The 15,188-nt window shown below is 35.7% G+C and overlaps 1 protein-coding gene across 2 annotated transcripts in view; it reads right to left on the reverse strand.

Annotated features, from left to right (window-relative positions):
• Positions 1-15,188, reverse strand: part of pak1 (p21 protein (Cdc42/Rac)-activated kinase 1) — a 100,796-nt gene that overhangs the window by 37,413 nt on the left and 48,195 nt on the right. For both annotated transcript variants that reach the window (XM_030152237.1, XM_030152235.1), the window contains exon 3: positions 2,834-3,052. In XM_030152237.1, coding sequence (XP_030008097.1) covers positions 2,834-3,026 — 193 coding nt within the window. In that variant the 5' untranslated portion in view covers positions 3,027-3,052. The remainder of the gene's footprint in view (positions 1-2,833; positions 3,053-15,188) is intronic.

The raw sequence follows: 15,188 nt of genomic DNA on the forward strand, positions 1-15,188 counted from the left end.
TAACAGAGTAGATTCAATTTTGGGGTTCACTACTCTAATCTAATCCAGTCCAGTCCACTGGACAAGACTAAACTGGACTCACGTTATTTTTCGGGTTGTGCCAAATTAAAAGTGTTCTACATAAGCAACCTGTTGGTGACGTGTCATGAAGTTATGGGCTTTGGTAGGCTCATTTCTTCTCTTTTGCTCAGTAGGAGTTTGACACCTTGTGTTAGAATTCAGAAAACCATTCCAGTCTGGCTTCACACACTGTCCAGCAGTAGGTGCTAACCACTGCAAACCAGCAACACCCAAAGGAAGGAGATTTTCTAAGTAACTGAGTGGAGAATGTAAAGAAATAAACTGTGACAACAAAACATAAAAACATATGATGAGATTATCACAATTGACATAAGAAAATTTGGAGTGATGAAGATAATTATTGTTCCATAGACAACAAAGAACAGAGCATATGGTGCAGACGACGCCAGCTCATCCTCTGGGATCTCAGACACAGCAAAGCCCCATGGGACGACCAACAGTGATGCAGCACCATCAGCCTCCTGCAAAGCATTATGGGTACCATTCCCCTGCCTGAGGAGGTGTCCGCCAGGTGTCAGTAAAAACTGGTGTCTGAGTAAACGCTAAAAAAATCCATTTTTGTCAGGTTCAGAGGTCACTGCATTCATTGATTCTGCCATTTTTAGCTTCTGTGAATCAAGTTGGGTTTTTTTGGCATAAATATGAAAAACAGGAGAAAACCGCTCAAAATAAAACTACATAGGAAAACAAACTGAAAGTAAAATCATAAAGAAAACAAATGTGACCCCAGTGCAGATAAAAGTGTTTTGTAGACTATTTTAATGCTTTCTAAATCAGAGTTATAAATACTAATGCTGATAAGAACCGGTTTATGAGTGGGAGAAAACAATACTGTGTGTGTCCTCTGTCCTCTGAAGTGGGACTGTCTCTTTAAACGGTGAACATGCATGTCCTTATTGTCTAAACTAGGCCATCCATGTCATGTGAGCCACGTAAAACCGAGCTGTACTGTATTTACTGTACTGAACCGTCTGAGAGGTACTGAGAGAAACAAAGGACAAATCTACAAAACATACTATACTTGTGAAAAAAATACAGTCTAACTCCTTAAAACATGCATCAAGGTGAATCTGCAGCATCGTGTTCATGTAACAGAGAAAATTCACTTCTTCTGTTCAACCACTTCCCTCAAAATCACTTCCTATAATGTGCAATAATCCTACAAATGTGAATTATGTGCAATAAGTCATGCAATAATCTTCTGTTCTGCAATAACAATGTAATATTTATTATTTATTCAATATTTAGCAAAATATAAATGCGCTATTTTTATATAGACTTGGTTCGTAGGTATGCATACAGTTTACATAGATATACATACTGTTATTCATGGTAATACCTACTGTTAATATTGTTCATAGATATACAGTACTTACTGTTACATACTGTAAATGTGCAACTATTCATATTTTGTCTAGTTTTATTTTTTATTACCCCGGCCATCGAAGGGGAGCCAAGGCATATTATTTTTGGTTCCGTTTGTCTGTTTCTTTGATGGTTAAAAACTCTAGCAGCAAAACTATTGACTGAATTCATACCAAATTGGGTTTATAGATTGCCAGTGACATAGAATAGATAAGAAAAGTTGGTCAAAGTTCAAATTTTTGTATGAATTTTTAACTAACTAAACTGTTAAACTGATATTAAAGTACAACATTTATGAGAAAAAAAACTACCAAATTTATGACATAATCGTCTTATATATAACATGTCTGACAGGAAAATCAGGAAAACGTTATTCTGAGATTTTTTTTCTCTCTCATAAATTTTGAAATTTAAACTCACTAATTCATCAAGAAAACTAGAAGCACTCGGAGAGCGCAGACCTCCGCCAAGGCTGATCAGTGGCCCCCCCCGTGGGCCCCCCCACGCCAAGGAGGTTATGTTTTTGCCAGGGTTTGTTTGTTTGTCTGTCTGTTTCTCTGTCTGTCTGTCTGTTAGTGTGCAACATAACTCAAAAAGTTATGGACAGATTTTGATGAAATTTTCAGGGTTTGTTGGAAATGTGCGCCCCCACCCCCGATCACCACCAAAATTTAATCATTTCTTCCTTATCCCATTTCCAACAAACCCTGAAAATTTCATCAAAATCTGTCCATAACTTTTTGAGTTATGTTGCACACTAACGAACAGACAGACAGACAGACAGACAGACAGACAGACAAACAAACCCTGGCAAAAACATAACCTCCTTGGCGAAGGTAAAAATACATTTGTCTGTGTGTAGAATTTATGGGAAAAAAACTCGTTCTCTGAGGTTAAAGTGTTAATTTTACTTATTATTTAAATACAGTTTTACTGGTAAACCTCAGATATTTGCTGATATTAAAGAGCTACATTTAAAACTAGAAGCACTCGGAGAGCGCAGACCTCCGCCAAGGCTGATCAGTGCCCCCCCCCCCCCCCCCCCCCCCCCCCCGTGGGCCCCCCCACCCCCGATCACCACCAAAATTTAATCATTTCTTCCTTATCCCATTTCCAACAAACCCTGAAAATTTCATCCAAATCTGTCCATAACTTTTGACTTATGTTGCACACTAACAGACAGACAGACAGACAAACAAACAAACAAACCCTGGCAAAAACATAACCTCATTGGCAGAGGTAACAAACAAAAAAACTATTAACTTTAGTAGAAAAACTGTGATATTCTGAGCTTTAGGAGTTTAATGTACTCTGTTCACGTGGTTAAAAGGCTGCATCTCCATTTCTCAGGGTGTTTCGTGTCATGATTAATCACAGTAAAACTCACTCTTGTCGCCTCCTCCGGTCAGGATGAACCGGATCGAGCGGTCCTTCTTCTTCTTGTCTTCGGGGTTCGGGGGGAGGGGCTTGGAGCCGTGGTTCAGGGGGGCCGGATCCTTGTTGCAGGAGCCGATCATGGTGCTGGTGTTCCTCATGGGCGGCGCTGGGGGCTTGTCCTCAACCTCCCCATTATCAGACATCTTCAGCTAGGCTGCAGCCGCCGCTTCTGCATCAAACAAACCAATCACAGACAGGGAGAGACATGAGTGGCGGGAGAATCGACCAATCACAGCAGAGTTTGGAAGACATGAAGCAGGTAAATGTTAAAATTAAAATACATAAAGTCACACTGGAATGGGATCAAAATCACCGGATCCAGTGCATTTCTGTTCACATAAAACATTCATAAAGGCCATTATTTTTGGTCATCAGTCTCCGGTATGGACTTCAGAGCAGAAATTCAGATTTATTATTTATTTGAATACTTTGATTTTCAAACTAAAGAAGACAAAGAAGAACTGTTTCCAGCTCTGTTTGATCTACAAGCACACACTCCTCTAAACCAGTGTGTCTGTGTTTGTGTGTCTACACTGACTCACACTTAAATACTATGAAGGAAAAGAACTTCATACTTTCTACCCCTTCAGAAGTCAACACACACAGACTCACAATGACACACACAGACTCACTAGAAACACACACAGACTCGTTGTGTAGGTGCATCCTGGTGTGGTGCAGTGGGGCACTTTAATGAGTGGTTTTGTCACAGCACTCAGATGAGTGGACACTGAAGCTGAACCTGCTGAATGAACGGTCCAATGGACACCGAGTCCCACAGGGACAGTCTATGTGGGTCAGACGTCCACACACTGGAGACCATGTCCACACATTAATAATCTATTATTCCTCAAAACCAGAAACACAGACGACACTGAAACACTAAACCCACCAACACATTCTGTACAGTAGACGTTTAGTCTGAGATACAAAAAACAGACAAAATATCAATACAGGGAACTATTATCCAGTATCGTATTTACATCCTGTTCCACGTGCTACTGTTTTTATTAACCCTCAGAGCCCTGGGACACTGGCTCTGTCTGGCCTGCACTTTACTCATTTTAGTTGGTTTTTCTATGTTATTTTCCATGTTACAGGTTTACACTTGCTTAGTTTTTTTGATCAAGGTCTTTTTACTTTCAAATCAGGAAACATACAAATTGAACATGTAGCTGTCGAGTCAAGTCAAGTTCCTATCCAACTATATATATAATATATGTACACATATGCACACACATGCATATTTGTAAGCTATGTATGTGTTTTTTATTTGATTTTTATCAATTACTAGAAATTTCAGGTGACCCCATTTGAATTCCAGGCAGCCCCACATGGGGTCCTGACCCCAAGGTTGAAAAATATTGCACTAATCCTATCAATACATGTAAATAATTGGTGTAGAATACAGTTTGTCATCTTTTCATGGTCACCAGATATGACCCATTTGGACATTCAGAGGCTCCGTAGTTACCGTGGAAACACTGTTATCCTCTACAACATTGATTCACCAGTAAAACCCATGGAGTGTGATCAATGACAGTGGATGGACACACTGGGTTTATGTTCAGTTATTTATATTTTTGCTAAAAAAGTCACTTTTCCTTCAGTTTTCTCTGTTTTTGATCAAATAAACCTCAACTTTACTCTGAGTTTTAATGAACATTTACACGATCAGTGAATTAAATATAGGAAAATACCTAATTTTCACTGAAAAATGCAAAATAAAGATGATAACAATATAATAAATGGTGATAATTCATTTAAGAATGGTTAAATATAGTGAAAAAATCATTTGGGAGCTGCAACAAAAGTAGGTTAACAAACACAAACAAGAAATGTCTTTAAAAAGCTGCCTAGTTGACGAAATACCAGACCGTTTTAACGTGAGTTCTTTAGTTCTTCTACCATAGATTTATTATAACTCCTAAAGGACGTTTCCTCTGAAAACAGAACCAGCTGAAGGTGCAGGTCACATGACCAGGACGGTCCCGCCTCAGCCTCACTTTGACCCTGGACTTTCCCATGTTGCACCAGGCTTTCCTCAACGTCCCAGATCAAATGCACCGACCACCGACAACACAATGAACCTTTGATGAACAGCACAATCTGAGCATTGACAGCTGAACTTAGTCAAACGCTGTATTAACCACAGATATCCTGACTTCACTAACAGTCCCGTTGGTTTCACTTCTTCATGTGTCTGAGCTGTGACTCCCAGAACCATCTCCTGATCTGAGCTGTGATCACATCGACCACATGATGCATCTTCAGAATTAAAACCTGAGAGATAGTATGGAAATGAAGCGTCAGACGATGCTACTAATAGAATAACATTTAAGAGGTGTTTTTATTAATAACCCTTTAGGCGCTGGAGTTCTTTAAAAAACTATTTTAAAAAATGTTATATCAAGATTTCAAAAAGCTGTACCTTGGAAGTATTTAGAGATAAAGTCATTCTGTAAATGACAAAAATATTGGGTATGACCAAAAGTTTCTGATGGGAGTAAATGTACTCATCTAATTTGCATGTTGTGACATCACAGGGTGGCGGCCATATTGGTTTGTGTAAGTGTTAGTAAAACTTAACTTTGAACATATTTACATAGAAGTTTCTTGTGTTTTTGGTTTTTTGTCATCTTATCCTTAAAATAAATGAACTTAAACATTAGTCGAAAGTAAAATGCAGTAAGTTTTAGTATCTTTTTATCCAAGCAACAGAGTAGACAAATCTGTACTTATCTATCCAAACTAAAGCTAAACAAACTATACTTACTAAACCAGTTCAGGACCACACCTTTAAACTAGATTTACTTCTTCACTTTGAATAGAAACATGTTGTGAAATGGTGTTAGGATTGAAGGGGCACATGTCCACCAGTTATTGGTGGGAGGTGGTAACAAGATCTGCAACTCTATCTGTTTCATTCAGTTATATTATTTGTCGCAATATTGCAACGTTGGCGCTTAAAGGGTTAATCTTATTACAATGGTAGCTACATTATAGATTTAGTGTGTGGTACACTGTTTGGATTGTACTGATAATAATAATAATGATAATAATAATAATAATAATAATAATAATAATAATAATAATAATAAATACATTTTATTTATAAGCGCCTTTCTTGGTACTCAAGGACACTGTACAATAAGCAGGAGAGTATAAAACAAGATATAAAACAGAGCAAAAAGCAAAAGGCAAGTTAAAAATTGGACAATGCAATTGTGGTCACAAAGAGGAAGAGGACCTAAACAGATGGGTACTGTTTGTTATTGCTTTGACTATTGTTATGTTTTATTTATGTAATACATTTGTAATGGTTTGGCTATTTCCTTTATGTACATGTTTTCTGTCTTTTAATGGTTTATATGGAAGCACAAGACAAAATTGCATTCAATAAGGGGCAGTAAAGTCAATCTTGCTACAGAAAAATGTCGTCTCTTCAGGACGCAAATGTACAAAATGACGTCCTTTACATTTTTTTTTTTTTTTTCTTGATTCATTTTTGTCTCCCATGACATTTTCATCTTGTTGCATCTTTTTTTTTTATTTAGCTCTGTCTTCTATGCTCCTGGCCTCTCCTCTACATTTCTTATGACCTTTTTCGAATACAACATTTATTAAATACGGTCAGAGAACACTTTTGAATTAATTCCTATTTCATATTATTCTTTTTTATTTTACTTTGACAGTGAGTGGCCCATTTTGGGTCTCGACCCCAAGTTTGGGGACCACTGATCCAAGGACAGTGACAAGAAAGAAAAAAAAAAAAAAAATACAGAAAGAAGTTGCACATGTTCTCCAAGACAAAAAAAATGTAAATCACCCTTCCATCTACTCACAGTTTTTTCAGTATTAGGGGCAAGTTATGATTTTAATCGATTGTTTTCTGATTAAATGAACAGAAGCCAAAACATGACACAAAAATGGTCTTTCTGAAAACTATATGCCCCAAATGACTGGAAAAACACATTCACAATTAATAGCTACTTAATGAGAAGTAAAAGGTTGTACTTTGAATTTTTGTTGAGTTGGAAACAATTTAGGCATTTTTCCACAATTTCCAGATAATAAAACCATCATTAACTGAATAAATTTGACATGTTGCTCACTCCTACCCAGAACTAATATGGTTTAATGACAACATTGAAGGTTAACATTGAGTAAAAAGCATGTTCTAAGGTTCTATGATACAGAACCAAAAACTAGATATTGAATAGTTAGTTAGTTAGTTAGTTAGTTAGTTAGTTAGTTAGTTAGTTAGTTAGTTAGTTAGTTAGTTAGTTAGTTAGTTAGTTAGTTAGTTAGTTAGTTAGTTGTGGTTCCAGTTTTAGTCCAGGGTCTAGTACAAGTTTTAGTCTTGGTTTTAATTCTAGCCCAGGTTTTGTTATTAGTTCTGGTTCAGGTTCTAGTCCAGGATTAGTTCTGGCCCAGGTTTTAGTCCAGGTTTTAGTTGTAGTCCAGGTTTTGTTCTTGGTGCTGGTTCAGGTTCTAATTCAGGATTAGTTATGGTCCAGGTTTCAGGTCTAGTCCAGGTTTTGTTCTTAGTTCTAGTCCAGGTTTTGCTCTTAGTTCTGGCTTAGGTTCTAGTACAGGATTAGTTATGGTTCAGGTTTTAGCACTAGTTCGGGTTAAAGTCCAGGTTTTGGATCTGGTCCAGGTCTTACCTTAACAGGCGCAGACAGACATTTGTAAAACTTCAAACTGATGCAAAAACAGAAACAAATCAGTGTTTAGAAGAAGAAGAGGACAAAGAAGATGAAGAAGTGGAAGAGGAGGACGTCTGATCCTGGAGAAGTTCAGCAGAATGACTGAGAGTGAATCTCAGCTGGCTTTAACTACTCCTGACACTCACATACACACACACACACACACACACAGATACACAATATGATGTCACAGGTGAGTCACATAAGGAAGACAGCAACTACTGCAACAAACACACACACCCCCACCCACCCACCCACCCACCCACACACACACACACACACACACACACACACACACACACACACACACACACACACACACACACACAAAAGGAAAAGCCTACACACTGGGTTTAATGTGTGACAGATTCTAACACACATACGTGAGTCGGTGGGGTGTGTTTACAGTCGGCAGACACACAAACAGTCACAGTTTACAGGGAAGTGATGCTCCATTTGTTGTTTAGAATACACAACAGTCACAATGCTTTACTCTGCACACAACTGCCTTTGAGAAACATTAACCCTTAACCTTTATCTACACTGTAAAATAGCATTAAATAAAGTTAAAAAAAACAAAAAAAAAAACGCCTTGTTTCTGGAAAAAAATATCCTTATTTACTCCTAAAAAGAAATTTATCCTCCAAAATCCTGTTTTTCACTAAATATTTAATCCTATTTTAAAAACATTTGTCACATTTTTTCATCTTATATTAAGCAATATTCACTGGTAACAAGCTCTAATAATGGTTTATATCAAATTCCATGTTTTCTTCTTAATTTAAGAAAACACAAATTTTAGAAATATGAAATAACACTAAATTATAGCTTAACCTAAGTATGTTCTGGAGAATTATCCTTGTTTTGTTCTCACAAAAAGAAAAATATCTTTGAAAAGCATGTTTTTCACTAGAAAAGTAATCCTATTTTAAGGAAATTTCTAAAATTTTCTCATCTTATTTTGAGTTATATTCACTATATAACAAGCTTTAACAAAGGTTTGCATCAAATTCCATGTTTTTTTTCTTGTTTTAAGAAAAACAACTTCTGAATTTTAGAAATTAGAAATGACACTAACCTAAGTATGTTAATTCATATTGTAATTAACAAAGTTATGTCAAAATTCAGCTGTAGCTATTTTGATAAAATGGTAAAAAATAAGAACAAGCTTGTGGGGCAAAGTCATTTATTTTAAGTGTTTTTTGAAGAAAGGCTTCTTATTATAAACAGTTTTAAATAATTATTTAATGTAAGTAAAGACATAAATTCTTAAAGTCAGCTTGCCCCTCAGCACTGTGTGTCCCGGGCCAGAAACATCATCAAAGACGTCTCACATCCCCAACATGAACTTTTTTCACATCTGCCCTCCGGAAGAAGATTCCGCAGCATCCGGTGCAGAACCACCAGGTTCCAAAATGTTTTTTCCCCCAGGTCATCAGACTCTTAAATTCATAGCCTGTACTAATACTACTGCACAACTGACACTATTAATCTGTATTTTATTCCATTTTGCACTATTTTTTTTGAACTGTTTTTGCCTTTTGCACACCCTATATTCCACTGTATACATATCATACATGTTTTACTGTCTATATTTATGTTTTTATTCTGTTTTTTCATACTGTGCAATTACATTTCACTCTGTATATGCTTGTATATCTGAACGACAACTAAAGTCTAAGTCTAAATAAAGAAATAGTGTTTGGTTTCATTAAAATATTTGTTGTTGCAAACTTTATTTAGTACCTGAAAATCTTAATTATGGTAAGTAAGTAACTATCTACTACACTTTGAAGTTGCATATTAACATACTGTAATAAATGAAAATATACAAAATATTTGGTCCTTATGGAGTGAAATTTGGTATCAAGACAAACCAGGTATTTAGTTATTTAGCTGGTGCCACGAAAGTCCTGCAGTTCAAAACCCAGGCCTGTGTTTAATTAAAATATTTTGCCTAAGTGATTAAATTCTCAGTTTTTTGTGTGAACCTACCCTACTTTTTATGGGATATTTGGATTGTATGAGGTGGTGCGCTCCCTTGTTCTGTTTTTTTTTTTTTTTTTTTTTTTTTTTTTTTTTGTTATTGCTTCAAGTGGAAAATGAATGGTCTGTAAAAGGAAATCCTGGAAGGGCAGTATGGACACAATCACTCAAACTTTCTGCATCTATCCGTTGTAACTAATGTATGTGATGGACATTTGCCTTTCCAAATAAAAAGATAATAATAAAAAAAAAAATCTCAGTTTTAAGCAAAAGATGTTACACAAACTGCTGCAGGTTAAAATGAAAAAAAAAAAAATCACTTTTTGTGTTGGTGAAATCTAAAGAATTACAACAAAAGACACAGACATGTTATTGTATATTACATGTAATATACACACCATCCAATAACATGAGGAAAAACAAACCCAACTATCTACTGTATCCCACATGAAACAGGCCATGATGAAGTATTTTACTGACAAAGATGAAGTTGTTAGACTTATCTGACACTAAACACATCCTTCAGTGGTTTAAATCCTGAGCCAAAAGTCCACGTTTCACATGGAGACAGTGGCGAGGTTTCACATTTCAGACACTACTGTCAGTTTCAGCAGAGTCCTGTCATCAAACAAACCCACACTGTCTGCAGCATCACACACACACACATATACACACACACACACAAACAATCGATGGTCTACCAATGATCTGCACAGGAGGAGGAATGTCACCGAGGGATTTCCCAGACTGATGAAGGCAAGAAGTAAAAAGACGCCTTTATCTGTCGACGTCTGGAGGTAAAACTGAGCGATACGACCAGAAATATCAACAAGATTAAAATCAGTCAATATCTGAACTCATAATGATAAATGTTAAATCATTTCTTTTCAGTTTAACCCTCAGAGACCGAAGACAACGGGCATTTTTCAATCATAGTACAATGAAAAAAAAACCTTCTCCCTCGACTGCAGGGGGAAAAAAAGAAAATTTATTAAACAGAGATGTGTTTTATGAGAAATGTTTGAGTGGAAGAAATAACTAATGACACAATTTATATTGATTATTTACTGATATGATAACCAAAGGATTCATCGAGTAATTAGATAATAATTGATAGACTAGTTGGAGAAAAAAAAAAACTGTTAGATTAATTTAAAAAAAAAACATTACAAAGATCAAATTTAAAATGCACAAGTAAAAATAACTAAGATAACCATCATTTAGAGCTGAAGAATTAATGTCATCATCACTGCAATTACAATATGAGTATTTATTTAACCACAAAAACACTTGTAGGACCAGATTTAGGAGGATTTTATCATACCCTCTGTTTTATGGCGATATATTGGATTTAGTGGCAATAAGCTGGTATATTCATAATGGAAGCTGCCAACATTAACTAAATAAACCCTAAAGACAAAACGACTTATAACAATAATTACAGCAATATAAAGTGATATTGTGAAACCCAGAGCCACTGATGTCCAAATAATTTTTAAAAAAAGCCAACATATTCATTTATCAGCATAACAGAATATATGAGGATATTTCATTTCACATATTAAAAACAGAAGTAGAACCTAAACGCATCACCAGACCACATGAGAAGGTTCTGAATAAGGCTCAGTCTGCTCAAATATCACAATGTAAGGTCACGCCATGTAATGAGAAAAGTTTGTCTGAGAAACAACAACACAATGTGACAAAGCCATCACACAGACTGTTTACTGGAGTCAGACGTCTGTTGTATCAAACAGTGTGTTCAGTGTTTATGAGTGTGAGTAACAGTGTCTGAGTGACGAGAAAATATCACGGTGGAGGAGACGATAGATGGGATCTAGAATTACAACCAACACACACTTATTCTAAATGAATGGGAAAAGGATCGATGTGGATGCAGAGGTTTTTCTAATTGAATCTGAATTCGGCTTTAAGATGCTTTTAAGGAACGTTGTTGTTATACTTTTAGAACCTTTTAAAATAATGGTGGTGTTTTATATGTATGTTCTTGTTTTAGTGTTTTACGTATGGTTTTAGAATGGACTTTTGTTGTGTTTTATGTATATTTTTAGTGTGGATGTATGGCTGTGGATTCTATTTTCTGTAACTTCTGTTGCTGCTGCTGCCGTCTTGACCAAGACACTCTTTAAAAAAAGATTTCTGTTGATTTATTTTGCACATACATAACATTGATCAAAGACATGATAAAATATTAAAGGTGCAGCGAGTGGCAGAAAGCCTTGTTTTAAAGCTTCCACCTTATAAATACATAAACATTATAAAAGTTATGAGACTTCCATAGTCCATACACATTCAGAATACATTAAAAAAAAAAGACAGACAATATAAAAAAATATAGATGTACTGTGTGTCAATGCGAAATCATAATTGATTTCCTTAAATGTTTCTTAAAGGATATCTCTGATGTGCTATTTCCAAGAACATGTGAAAATTGGCTCCACAGTTTACACCCTCAATACCTTATACAAAACCGAGCTATTGATGTGACACATTTAGGCAAACGAAAATGTTGATTTTGACGAGTATAGTATCAATGAACTGCAGCATTGGTTGCAAAATACAAAATGAAATGTACAGGCAAGGCACTTTGATTAAAGCACATATAAATGGTTTAAACCCAAAATACATCAGAGACCTTCTAGTCCAGTATGAACCATCCAGACCACTCAGGTGGTCTGGTGCAGGTCTGCTCTGTGTTCCAAAAGTCAGAACTAAACATGGAGAATCAGCGTTCAGTTTCTATGCTACGTATATCTGGAACAAACTACCAGAAAATATCAGGTCTGCTGAGAGTCTGAGTTCTTTTAAGTCCAGGTTAAAGGCATTTTACTTTTAAATTTTATATTCTCTTTCGAAACTCTGCAATGCAACTCTTACTTTAATATGTGTGTTTTTATATTTTTGGGTTTTATTTGTTGTTTTCTTACTTGCCGTTTTTAATCACCTTTTATATATTTCTTTTATAATGTTTTAAATGTGTTTCTTTTTCCCTTGTTGTATTTCAATGTCCTGTGTGAAGCACCTTGAATTGCCTTGTTGCTGAAATGTTCTATACAAATAAACTTGCCTCGCCTTGCCTAAACTGAATTTTCTACATAAAAATACAAATTTGGTATTATTATCAAAAATATTGAGTAAATTTAGTTTTTGATCTCAATGAGCTTTTTTCCTGGTTAAATGAAGGTTGTTATAGTAATAATAGTAATAAAACACACACACACATATACAAGGTGATCACACAACGTTGCAGTGACTCACAAACTGTCCGATCCGTTATGGCTGACCCTTCTATTTCTACAGACCCTAACCTTCCCCCTCCTCCTCCTTCATTTCCACTTCTGTCATTTCTCTCCACCTCCTCCTCCTTTCTCCTCTCACATCCATATTCCCCCTTTTCCTCCACGTTCCACCCTTCTTCTCCATACTCTCCACGTTCCTCTTGTAATTACACTCCCCATCATATCGAATCAGGTCGAACCAGTTCCTCTGACCCACATTAGTCTGAGTTTCACCCACTGAAACAGAGACTCACTGTGTGATTTACATCTACCATTTAACCCTTTACTCTCAGCCTCATCCAGAGCTTTTCCCCACAGGACGGTTTCAACACATCTTCTAATATTAAGGTCTAGGTTGGTCAGGGGTGTCGAACATGCCGATCACGGGCCAAAACCAGCCCACCAAAGGTTCCAATGTGGCCTGAGGGATGAATGTGCAAAGTGCAAAAATTACACTGAATATATTAACAGTCAAAAGTGTTTAACTAGTTCAGGTTCCACATACAGACCAACTGTGATGTCATGTAAAATAATAGCACAATACCCTGTAAATAATGACAACTACAAATTTTTCTCTTCATGTTAGTGCAAAAAAATAACAATAAATTATGAAAATATTAACATTTACAAACTATCCAAACAAAAAAGATGTGAATAACCTGAAAAGCTGAAATTTCTTAAGAAAAATAACAGCAATTTTAACATTATGCCTCAATTTATCATTTATATATGTGCAATATCAATATTGCCAGGCAGAAGAGGCCTGTTCAAAACAACCGAAAATGTAGAAAAAGTGTGCATTTTCCACTTTACAAAAGCCAAAAACTGGGACACATATGAATTTTATTGCTTTAGTTAGCTGTGGTTTTTATGACAATTTACGTTTATGTTGTAGCTGTGTGTTTTTGTCTATGCATCCTACTTCTGATTTTACTGTAAAGCACTTTGTGAATTCTTTCTGTGAAAAGTGCTGTGTAAACTTTATTTACCTCACTGCAAAAATCCAAATGTTACCAAGTGTATTTTTCTCATTTCTAGTGAAAACATTTCATCATATTTCAATAAGACATAATCACCTAAAGAGTAACTTTTCAGTGAGATATAAGAACTTATTTTTCGACAATAGATCTGGAAAATCTTATTTCAAAAAATCTTACCAAGATAATTTTCACTTGTTCCACTGGCAGATTTTTTTTGCTTAATTCAAGCAAAAAATAAAAAAAATAAGTGTGATGAGATATCTTGACTAGAAATGAGAAACATACACTTTGTAAGATTTTAATTTTTGCAGTGTTGTATGAATTACTCAGTATGAAAATCTCATTTTCAACTGTATCCATCAAACTTATTTATGACATGAAGTTTAAGGAAGAATTTTGTCACATATACATCAGATATTAAAAACCATTTCTGGAATAATAGTTCTAAAATATTAGATCAACACAAAACATGACAGATAGATGTGATAGATGCTTAAGCTTCCACCTATGGTAAAGCATAAAGTATTAGAGTTTCTTTTATGTCATTGCAGTATTTACTGTGGCACACAAACCAAGTTACTTGTAAAAATTAATGCTACATTGTGAATGTACTTGTAGTATTACTATAGTCTACTTCTCTTCGATATGTATGAACTATAAATTCTGAAATTTGCTATGATTTTCTGTAAATATCTCTCATGGATGTTGTTAAATACACCGTACAATCACCTACTGGTTGTGAAAGATGAATACAAAAAGCAGGAGTAAATAAAAGGGGCGGGGTTTAGCAAAGAATAGCCATAAAAAATAAAATGGAGAATGTTTCCAGAGCTACAAAAGAAAGTCTAAAGGTGTGATCATTCTCTCCACCTGAAGACATCTGTTTTCCCAAACAGGATGTCTGAGATTGGATTCTTGACTCACACTGCAGGACAGTGCTGTATCAGTGATTTTCCACATTTATTTCAGCTTTTTAATGTATCTCATCTGTTTAATGTCTCTCAAAAATGGCACAAACCTGCACTAAAATATGCAAACGCATGCATATAAAGATTAATATGTCTGTAAAATGAGGATGTTCATGACCATGTACGGTAAATATCACACACAGACACACACACCTCTGGAGACAAATGCCATTAAGTGTCAGCACTTCCTGGAAACGCCATGTCAGCCTCTGCAGCAGCGTTTACTGGAAGCACACTTCAAACACACATTCACAGCTGCATCCCTGTACATACATTAAACCTCTATGACAAGCTCTACGCATTAATGCACGTCATTGGATTTTATTGCTTCAATGCTTCCCCATTGCCATTTGAGATGCT

The sequence above is a fragment of the Sphaeramia orbicularis genome, chromosome 13 (genome assembly GCF_902148855.1).
Source record: "Sphaeramia orbicularis chromosome 13, fSphaOr1.1, whole genome shotgun sequence".
In the NCBI taxonomy this organism is placed as follows: domain Eukaryota; kingdom Metazoa; phylum Chordata; class Actinopteri; order Kurtiformes; family Apogonidae; genus Sphaeramia; species Sphaeramia orbicularis.